The 10,886-nt window shown below is 46.3% G+C and overlaps 1 protein-coding gene across 1 annotated transcript in view; it reads left to right on the top strand.

The window, feature by feature from the left end:
* Positions 1-343: 343 nt before the first annotated feature.
* Scnn1g (sodium channel epithelial 1 subunit gamma) overlaps positions 344-10,886 on the top strand; it is a 33,475-nt gene continuing 22,932 nt past the window's right edge. Inside the window, exons 1-5 of the mRNA XM_021168623.3 lie at positions 344-444; positions 4,032-4,380; positions 6,460-6,778; positions 8,390-8,580; positions 9,786-9,889. Of these exons, the coding sequence (XP_021024282.1) occupies positions 4,064-4,380; positions 6,460-6,778; positions 8,390-8,580; positions 9,786-9,889 (931 nt within the window). The 5' untranslated portion in view covers positions 344-444; positions 4,032-4,063. The remainder of the gene's footprint in view (positions 445-4,031; positions 4,381-6,459; positions 6,779-8,389; positions 8,581-9,785; positions 9,890-10,886) is intronic.

The raw sequence follows: 10,886 nt of genomic DNA, 5'->3' as shown, positions 1-10,886 counted from the left end.
GTGTGCAACGTCTGCTGGAACTGAGATAAGAGACCTCCTGTGACCTGGGTCAGAATGAGTTTACTCTATCTACAAAGTACTCTGGGGCTGTGACCCAGCGGAAATGCAGGTTGCAGAGTGGCCTCCGGGAGGCAGCAAGCTTGCACGGTGCCACCGCGAGAAGCGCAGCCCGGGTTGAGGCGCGGAGCTGACTCTGGACAGCAGATGGCACTGCGGGGTCGCGGCCTTCTCCGGGCTAAGACAAGTCGGGGGTGGCCCGGGGAAAACACCTGGGCAGGTGTGGGCGGAGTTTGAGTGGGGAGGAAACTCTAAGGGCGGGGTCTGAGCCTGACCCACTGGCGCTCCTGGCCGTGCCACTTGGAGATGCTTGGCTTTATGAGGCCAGAAGAAGAGGAGCGTCTCCAGACTGTACACAGGCCAGCCGTGACCCTTCAGTTCAGAAAGGTAAGCCCAGCCGCGTGGGGTCAGTTCGATTCCGGGGTTCCAGGTACTTGAGCAGCCACAGGGCGTGGTGGCTTCCAAGAAAAAGATTATTCTGTCCACGGGTGGCGGGATGCTGAGACATCCAGAGCTTGGCTCGTGATACAAGAGCTGAGCGACAGGCGTTTCTGAGCCGGTGTGCGTGGGAGGAGCGCATCTCGGATCTTCTCTGCCTAGCTCACCCCACTTCCCAGTCTTGAAGAGCATGCGTTTGACAGCGACTGTTCTTTCAGTCGCGGGAAAGTTTTTCTTTAGAGGTGCCTGCTGCAGAAAGAATCAAGCACTTGAAGCGGGCTGATTGAAAGTGGAGCCCTTGACTGCAGCGTTGCGATAGCTGGCACGAAGCAGACGGCTTTTGCCGCAAAACTACGCCAGGTCGCTTCCCAGACTGCAGCGAGTCAGTGAGGGTAACTGTGTCCCAGGGCCTTGAGTCTTGGCTTCGGAGGTTCAACCTATTTCCGAATAGCACCGTGGCATGGCGGGAATCAAAACATTGCCTGAACCCAGGCTTTCGTGCCCAAGTTCTAGGATGAACAGAGCCTTGCAAACTGTCACTCCTCGCCAAGCTTCAGTTTCCTGACAGGGACAGAGGCAAGATTCGGGGGCAGGTGAGGGAATAGAGAAGTGTCAGGAAGAAAAAACGGGGACCTGGAATTTCGAAGAATTCGTTCGTTCATTCTTTCATACTGTGTGGCCTTGGGCAGATTACCTAACTTCTTTACACCTCCGTTTGCATCTCTGTGGGATGGGGATAGTAATAACACCTTATTTAGTCTAGTGAGAATTAAATTAGGTGCAAATGTTGGAATAGGAACCCTGGGCACAGTGTAGCTGTAACTGACGTCTGCCATTATTCTGCAGCAGCTGTCGTCTGAGACCACTATCATTATTTAAGCAATAACATAACTAGTATGTGTTCTTGGGTTCAAATCCTAGCCTGGACACTTTCTATTATGACCTTGGGCAAGCTACTTAGCCTATCTGTGTGTCTCTGTTTCATTTGTGAAATAGGGAAATTATGATATCTACCTGAGAAGACTGTAGAGAGCATTCTTGAGCTAACCTTTGAGATGAGTTCTGAGTGTATCAGCTTCAAAGTCCTCTAGCAGCACCGGGTTGAATCAAGGCCCATAATCTAGTAGAGCTACAATCTTGTTTTGCCTTAGAGTTGAAATATTTATGTGAACATTCTGGAGTCTCCTCTCACATGACTGGCTGATCCTCTGCAGACGAGATGAATGGGAACTCCAAGAATCCAGAATTCACCTTTTGACAAACATCTGACAGAGGGACCATCTCTCTCTTTTCTTTTCTTTCTTTTCTTTCTTTCTTTCTTTCTTTCTTTCTTTCTTTCTTTCTTTCTTTCTTTCTTTCTTTCTTTCTCTTTCTTCCTTCCTCCCTCCCTTCCTTCCTTCCTCCCTTCCTCTCTTTTTTTCTTTTTCTTTTTCTTTTTGACAGTCTTATTACATAGCCTTGGATGGCCTAGAACTTGATAATTTGATAGACCAAGGTGACTTAAACTCACAGAGATCCTCTTACCTCTGCCATTTGAGTACTGGGATCCAAGGTGTGTGTTATCATGCTCCACGGCATTTTTTTTTAAAGGATGACAACATTCAAAATAAATAAAGTAAATCACACTGCTTGCCAGGGGGCTAATAATTTTGTCAATAAGAGACAGTTTTTCTCAACCTAGAAAAAAATCATGTAAGTCTGTGGGTAGGGCAGGTTACTGGGGGCGGTCGGCTGCCCCTGGCCTCTGTTCTCTTGTGCTATGCTCTTGGGCTTCCTTCTTTAGTACTATATATAATCCTTAAGCCCACAAGCATTGTAAACTTGAGAGCCTTGCCCCACAACTTTCCCCCAATTTTGGACCACGTTCCATTGATTCAGTTTGGAAGAAAACTAAGCCTGGTGGCCCAGAATCCTGCCTAGAGAACTTGATGGTGACATCATTAGGTTAAGCAAACTAAGCCACTCTCAAAAAGATGTTTTCTCTCATATGTAAAACTTAGATTTAAGTGAGAGAGCGAGAGGAATGAAAAGGGGGACTGTGAGCAAGTAGACAGAGGTTGTAAGCGGGGGGGGGGGGGGGGGGGGGGGGAGGGTCCGAGGACAGAAATGCATGTGTCATGAAAGCAGAAGGGGGAAATATTTGGGAGGAGGACGAGGCCCAGCAGGTGCAATGAGGGAAGAGGCAAATTGAAACAAAGTTTAATGACACGTATGTATGAAAATGACATTTTAAAAACTCCATTATTTTATTCATCATCTTGAAAAAGAAAAAGAAAAAATTGATGGGGTCATCAAAGTCCTTGACTTGGTTGCAGACCCCACGTAGACATAGGAGCCATGCTGTGTATCCTTAGGAAGTCACTCCACCTCTCTGATACAGCAGTATATCTACCTCACATAATTGTCAAAATATATAAGCTACTGTATATTTATATATAGAGATTACATAATTATGAGGCTGGTGATTCTATACACAGTACAGTGCTCTAATGTACAATGTACTGTACATTGCTAAAATGAACTCATGGCATGCTGTTTCTGCAGCTGAGATGCAACACACACATGTGAATGTGTTCATTCATTTTCCAATACTTACCCCAAAGGCTACCATTGAATCAAGATGCCTTTTCTAAATTAGGGAAAATCAGGTCAAATGGCATGGTGCCTGTAAGTATGGAGAGGCCAGCAGTCACGGGGCTGATGTGACTCCAGGTGCTACTGACCGTGATAGGGAGAAATGAAACAGAAATCAGTTCATTTATAAGAACGCAGCATGGGAGAGGGGCAGGGAAAACATGGTCAGAACAAGATCTATAACCACTGCTGGAAAGTTGTGGGAGATGTCATCAGCCAGAGACACCCTGCCTGACTTGTTCTCTATGCAGGAGGAACATTTCACTAGGCACCAGGAGACATCGTAAAACAGGAGGGCTGCCCTCAAGAAGTGGCTAGTGGAAGCGATAAGGCACGGGTTACAGTGCCTCTGCCTGATAAGAGAAGTATGGCTGGGTTGCTCCAAGTACGCCTGCCCCTGGAACTCCAGGGAAAGGTCCTTCAGCCAGTCCAGCCAGTATGTGCAGGTTACACATTGCCCTGCCCCCACAAGACTAGGCCTGGGGGCCCTAAGAGGAGGAGGCAGTTGTGGTGGCCCAAAGCAAATATCCTGGAGAAGGGGCCAAGGGCTCAGAATGCAACCTGTCCGGCCCATAGAAGAAAAAGGCCTCTAAGAACATGTGGGCTCGGGCTGGAGAGATGGCTTAGTGGTTAAGAGCACTGACTGCTCTTCCAAAGGTACTGAGTTCAAATCCCAGCAACCACATGATGGCTCACAACCATCCATAAGGAGATCTGACTCTCTCTTCTCCAGTGTCTGAAGACAGCTACAGTGTACTTACATATAATGAATAAATAAATCTTAAAAAAAAAAAAAAAAAAAAAGAACACGTGGGCTCAGTGTTTCCCAGTCGCGGGCTCCAGAGATGGGCTGACAGGTCTGTGCTTGCTAGCAACCTTACTTGGCTCCTCTGTCCCTTCAGAACTCTGCAGGCTGCAAAGTCCTGTCCTTACCATGGCTCCTGGAGAGAAGATCAAAGCCAAAATCAAAAAGAATCTGCCAGTTCGAGGCCCCCAGGCACCGACCATTAAGGACCTGATGCATTGGTACTGCCTGAACACCAACACCCACGGCTGCCGGCGCATCGTGGTGTCCCGAGGCCGCCTTCGGCGCCTGTTGTGGATCGCGTTCACGCTGACAGCAGTGGCCCTCATTATCTGGCAGTGCGCCCTCCTCGTCTTCTCTTTCTACACCGTCTCTGTCTCCATCAAAGTCCACTTCCAAAAACTGGATTTCCCTGCCGTCACTATCTGCAATATCAACCCCTACAAGTAAGAGACCGCCCTGGCATCTGAGAGAGGGAAATCTGGCCTCTCATAGGTGCCAAAGCCCCTCCCCCAGTGTGGCGGTACCAGCGCCGCTCCAAGCTGCTGACACAGGCTTTCGAAATTTGATTTGATCGCCAAGATCGATTTCAGACCTGCATGTTTTCAGTTCAATGGCTGTGTCTATGGCAGGTAGGCAGGGGAGGCTGCTTCACCAATTCTATTTAGTGACTGGGCCTGAAATGAGGTTAGCATCTGCCTCCCCCAGACACATACGTAGTCCAGCTGAGCCTTCCCAAGTTCACTCCCTTACTCTCACCCAAAGCCAGGCTGACTCAGAAGTGACACCCAGGTGACTTCCGGAAGCATCTTTGCTGCCCTGACCCCTCATCTCAGAGAACCCAGCCCAGTAATTGAGCTCCCTGGGCTCTGGACAGGATCAACCCTTAGTGCTGCCCTGTTGTCAGTGGTAGGACCTGTTCTAAATGGGTCATCAGAGTCCTTGGAATTATGGGAAACTGATCTAAGAGAGCAGTCAGAAATACAGCAGACTTTGTCAGAGCCGGGCGGGCGCAGACAGTGGGGTGCAGAGACGGAAGAGCAGGAGAAGCTAGACTGGCCAGAGGCTTGATTTGTTTGGAGACATGTATTGAAGGCAAAGGTCAAAGCCAAAAGCAAGCCTCAGACTCGTTCCCTACCTCTAAAGTCTCCTCAAAGTCTTTCTTCCTTCCTCTCTCCATTCCCAGCTCTCCTTTCTTCTTTCTCCACTGATATTCAAACCATAATCATTTACTCAGCCTTTGCAAATTGTCAGACATTTTTTTTTCTGGTTTCTAGGGCACAGTACAGAATAATCCTAACATATTCTTTGCCCTAGTGGAGCTTATACGATGAGGGAGTAAAGTATTAACAAATATATTTATGCTACTACAAATAATAATAGTGGCCCTTTAATTACCTATGTGCGTATATATTTCTTTGAAAACTTTAACATTATTTATATACTTGGAGAAAGAGCCAGATTGGCCTTGAACTTTGATCTTCCTGCTTCAGCCTCCCAAGTGCTGTCATTGTAGCTATGTGCCACCATACCCAGCTATATTTCTTTTACTTATAATAAACAAGTTGAGCTCCGCCCCCCAACTTTTTTTTTTTTTTACAAATTGTAAAAAACTTCATCTACCAAATAAGCAGATTGGGAAACTGAGACACAGAAAAGCTAAGACACTTATCTAGGGTCACAGAGTCTGGATTAGGAGGACGAACTTGAACGAGGCAGAAAGTTTGACTCTGAAACTGTTATACTTAGCTTCTATGCTATGTCATGACCTCTACAGAAAGCAAAGGGGGGAGGGAGGGGAGAGTTACAAGAGAGGCTGGGATCATTTAGTATAGTGACAAATTGTTGTTGTTGTTGTTGTTAAAGATTTATTTGTTTTATGTATGTGAGTACACTGTCACTGTCTTCAGACACACCAGAAGAGGGCATCAGATCTCATTACAGATGGTCATGAGTCACCATGTGGTTGCTGGGAATTGGACACAAGACCTCTGAAAGAGCAGATGGTGCTCAACCATTGAGCCATCTCTCCAGCCCGGTATAGTGATGAATTTAAAAAAAAAAAAAGTCATTATGCTTTGCTTCATGTAGTCAGCTCTTGTTCTTTTGTGAGCTTGGGTGTTGTCGAGGTGACAGCCCAATCAATCCCTTGTATCCCAGCCCTGGTTGGAGGATGTCCAGTAGGCAGAGACAGAGTGTGATGGATGGAAATGGAGCCTGCCCCTGTAAGGTTAGCAATGTAGCCATATTATTAAGGTAGCCTCACTTTTGCTACTTTATGGGAGGCACCTGAAAGTCAACACTCCAGAGATCCTGACTGAGGGCATTGACCAAGAATGAGTAAATAGAAGTGGCAAAGATGAGGATCATTTTGAATGGAGCAAATGGTGAGAGCCCTCATCCCTTTGGCCAAGGGACTGGTCAAGAGACATAGGGCTGACACAGCAAGATGGAAAACATAAAGAAGCTAAAGTACTGTTCTAGGGGTCTTTCTTCTCCGTGACACTTTCTTTCCATTTTGGTAGGTACAGTGCTGTGAGTGACCTCCTGACTGACTTGGACAGTGAGACAAAACAGGCTTTGCTGTCCTTGTATGGGGTCAAAGATGTTCTAGACAGTACACCTCGGAAACGCCGGGAAGCAGGATCCATATGGTCCACGTGGGAAGGCACACCACCCAGATTCCTCAACCTGATCCCATTGCTGGTCTTCAATGAGAACGAGAAGGGAAAGGCCAGGGACTTCTTCACTGGTCGGAAGCGGAAAATCAGTGGGAAAATCATACACAAGGCTTCTAATGTCATGCACGTTCATGAGTCGAAGAAACTGGTGGGATTTCAGTTGGTAAGACCCACTTCTTCACAGTTCATTGGTGTGGGGGAGATCGGGGAGCTGGTAGTCTCACAGTCTCTTCTTAATCATTACAGTCAATAGGCCAACTGTAAGATTTATACGTTATTTGGGTGAGTTGGTGGCAAGCAACTGAAACCAGCTCAAGCTGGCTTCAGCATGTGGAAAGTCTTAGGAAAGAGCAAGTGACTCATAAGTACTTTTTAAAGGACAGAAGTTTAGGAAGACCTAGCGATCGGGGAGCAAGAAATGCTGGGATTCATTCAGATACTGATGCTGAATTACAGAGGCCATTCTCACTCTTTCTGCTAATGCCCAAGATGCAGATTCAATCTTGGGATTCCACTTAGCCAAGCTTGTGGGGGGAGGGAGTACCTGATCACTCTCTGATAGACTGGGGGTTGCAAAGCCCCAAAGAAAATGCTGCACAGGGGCTGGAGAGATGGCTCAGTGGTTAAGAGCACTGACTGCTCTTCCAGAGGTCCTGAGTTCAATTCCCAGCAACCACATGGTGGCTCACAACCATCTGTAATGGGATCCAATGCTCTCTTCTGGTGTGTCTGAAGAAATCGACAGTGTGCTCACATACATTAAATAAATAAATAAATACATACATACATACATACATACGTATTTAAGAAAAGAAAAAAGAAAATGCTGCACAGAGAGCAGAAAGGGGAAAATAAACCATAGCAAATGCATCAGGGTTCCCAGTACTTGCCTCCAGGAGATACCAAAGGCTGGGCTTTAATCTCCCTGCTAGTCTCATTCAAGTAACAATAAGAAGCAGCTACTCACTGAAAATGAATTCCATTACCCTCTTGAGCAAAGTCTATCATCACTGTGCCTCTCCATGCCACCAGTAGAGCAATGACAGGGACTTTTCCTCACCTTAATAGCTTTGATGATGAGACTTTCGAATCTAGCAATGTTTTCTATCAATCTAAACAAATTTCCAACAAAGAGAAGGAGCCTCATCAAAGTTACTGGGACCTCAACATCCTCCTGGTTCCATTCAAAGGATATTTACATGATTCTCTTGATACCAAATTCTTTGGACATTTGTCCTTTCAGGAGACCTTCCAAGCCCAGGGTAATGAAAATGCCTGGAATGTTCCATAGCTTCTCTCTAGAGCCCTCATAATTAAATATTTCAAGCATGAGCCCTTGCAACGGCTTGCTATGTGCTGGGTAGGTTGGTATTCCACCTAACATTCTGTCAGTGACAGTACCTTGTTAGTACCTTGTCTGAGATCCTTCAAAGATGTAATATCAGAGTCTGGGCTAGAACCCAGATTTCTAGATGGTGTCTATGATAAGAAATGGCGCCATTCAATAGGAAGGCAGTGACATTAATCAGCCAAACCCTAAAAACTGATTTTGCTTCTTGTCCAATGCAGACAGTAGTAGGAAACCATAGGAGTTGACCTCAATGTCCGACTTTGCACTCTCTTTTATCCTTGAGGCTTGAAGTTGACATCTTCAAGCTTCCAGAAGTGAGAGGAAACCAATTTGTTCCCAAGGACCTACCCTGACACCTGTCACTCATGTCAGCCCTTCTAATAGCGCTAGGACTGACGGGCTGGTGTTCCCTCTTCTTCACAGTGCTCAAATGACACCTCTGACTGTGCCACCTACACCTTCAGCTCAGGAATCAATGCCATCCAGGAGTGGTACAAGCTTCACTACATGAATATCATGGCACAGGTGCCTCTAGAGAAGAAAATCAACATGAGCTATTCTGCCGAAGAACTGCTGGTGACCTGCTTCTTCGATGGGATGTCCTGTGATGCCAGGTCAGGAGGGGACACTCTCTAAGGACTTGAGGCTCCAAGCTCAGGCCTTTTTCAGGCATCTGGAGCCCACCTGTAGGCCTTGAGAACACTGGCTCTGCCCTTTGGAAAATCACTTGCAAGGGAGCTAGGTTTCAGGATCACTTGGAAACTGTACCTGGCATAGAATCATAATATCTTTAAACCCATTAAATTACCTGTCATGACCCAAGGTAGTCAATAGCATGCATGTCGCTTTGTATATGACTGTGATGAATACCTATGTCTGAGAGCCACTACTCTGATACAGAAGAAAAAGGAAGGAAAGAAGGGAGGAAGGGATGGAGAGATGAAGGAATAGAGGGCGGGAGGCAGATAGCCAAGTGTTCATATTTTGATCATTCTGCTTTGAATATAATAATCAGATCCCTGGTGGTGGCTATGAAGTTGATGGGACATGACAAGGTGATCCCTCCAGCCTGAAGGGTTTAACTACCTTTATTTTATTCTAAGCCTTTCTGGCCCTTCTATATGTTAATATGCATATTATTCCAGGCAAATATTGAGTAATTAGGTTATTCTCATCCTGGGAGTAAAGGTCCTGAAATTTCATGATGGCCAATGGATGAGACTCCTTCTCTGAAGATCATTTTCATAGGGCTGAGAGTTTGGAAAGCTCCAAGTGTTGGCTGAGAAATTCAAGGATAGAGGGTTTTGAGTACCAGCATGTGACACGAAGAATATCTTATCAGGGCTGAAGGTACAGTTCAGTTGATTGAGAGTTTGCTTAGCATACACAAAGCCCTGAGTTCCACCCGTAGGTATGGTGGTACACACCTCTACTCCCAGTGCTCAGGAGACGGAAGCAGGAGTATGGGATGTTCAGTGTTGTTCTTGGCTACGTGAGGAATTTGAAGTGAGCCTGAGACACATGAGACCCTATTTCAAAGACAAAATAATATCAAATCAAAATAGAGACACTGGGGAGAGGATTAAGAAAGAGAACAAAAACATGGTCTAATTCTACATCAAGGCTTTGCCAACCCTAGCAAATGAGGAGTCGGTTCGTTTCATCCGAGAGAAAATAGGACCAGTGAGTCACATGCTCATCCATTGTCCCAAAGGAAAGCTCTCCCCCATCAACACAATGAATGCTTCCTAACTTCAACTGAGATAGACAAGGGCAAACCCTAGCCCAGCTCTTTCTGAACCTTTCCCTTCCTCCATAGGAACTTCACTCTTTTCCACCATCCAATGTATGGGAACTGCTACACGTTCAACAACAGAGAAAACGCCACCATCCTCAGCACCTCCATGGGAGGCAGTGAGTATGGTAAGGAGGCCAGCAAGGAGGGAACCATGAGACATGATGGCAGCAGTACATGATGCGCCTCCCACCCTCTCTACCTAGCCCTAAAGCAAAGGCATTCTTTCCCTCTCCCAATGCATGCATGAGCATCCATGTTCATTCTTTTCTTTGCAATGGGTGTTTTCTTTTCTGAATTCCTCTCCACCTAGCCCTAAAGCAAAGGCATTCTTTCCCTCTCCCAATGCATGCACGAACCTCCGTGTTCCTTCTTTTCTCCGCAATGGGCGTTTTCTTTTCTGACTTCTTTATCTTTGGGAGAGCTACAGTGACACTGCTGGGCTTCCTTCAGCTGGCAAACCACTCTTGCTGGGGTGACTAATCCCAGGCAGGTGGCATCTAAACAGGGCTAAACCCAGATGGGCTGAGTAGGAGATTAGGCGGGCAGACACACCTTTAGCTTAGTTAAGATGACAGATTCTGGAGCCAAACCCCAGGTCTGCCTCTCACTGTGTGACCTTGGTTATTGTCCTTTGAGAACAATAACAGTAGCTACCATACCCTCCCATCCAGAGCTCTTAGAATAAGGTCTCAAGCCACCATAACAAAGTACTATAGTTTGAGTGGCATCAACAATAGATATTAATTTCTCATAATGCTAAAGATTTGGACATTCAAGGTCAAGGTCCTGGTACTTGTGGATTCAGATAAGACTTCTTTCTCTTCTTGGTCATAGATGGCCATCTTTTGCAGGTATCCTCACATGGCCCTTCCTCTTTCTCAAGAGGATACTGTGATGTCTCACCTTTTTATAAGGATACCAAGCCTATCAGATTAGAGCCAGGACCTTAAGACCTCATTGATCCTTAATTAGTGCCCTATCTCCAGATACCTTTACATGGAGGCTGGCATTTCAGCCAGTGAATCTGGTCTAGGGAGGGTACACACACCAGCCACACACACTGTGTATACAACTACCACAATCCTTTATGACAGTTCTCTTTTCTGCTAACTTCTACTTGGT

This window comes from Mus caroli, unplaced genomic scaffold, assembly GCF_978045245.1.
Source record: "Mus caroli unplaced genomic scaffold, Mus_caroli_1 scaffold_8, whole genome shotgun sequence".
Lineage (NCBI taxonomy): Eukaryota > Metazoa > Chordata > Mammalia > Rodentia > Muridae > Mus > Mus caroli.
This window is presented reverse-complemented; position numbering and strand designations above follow the sequence as displayed.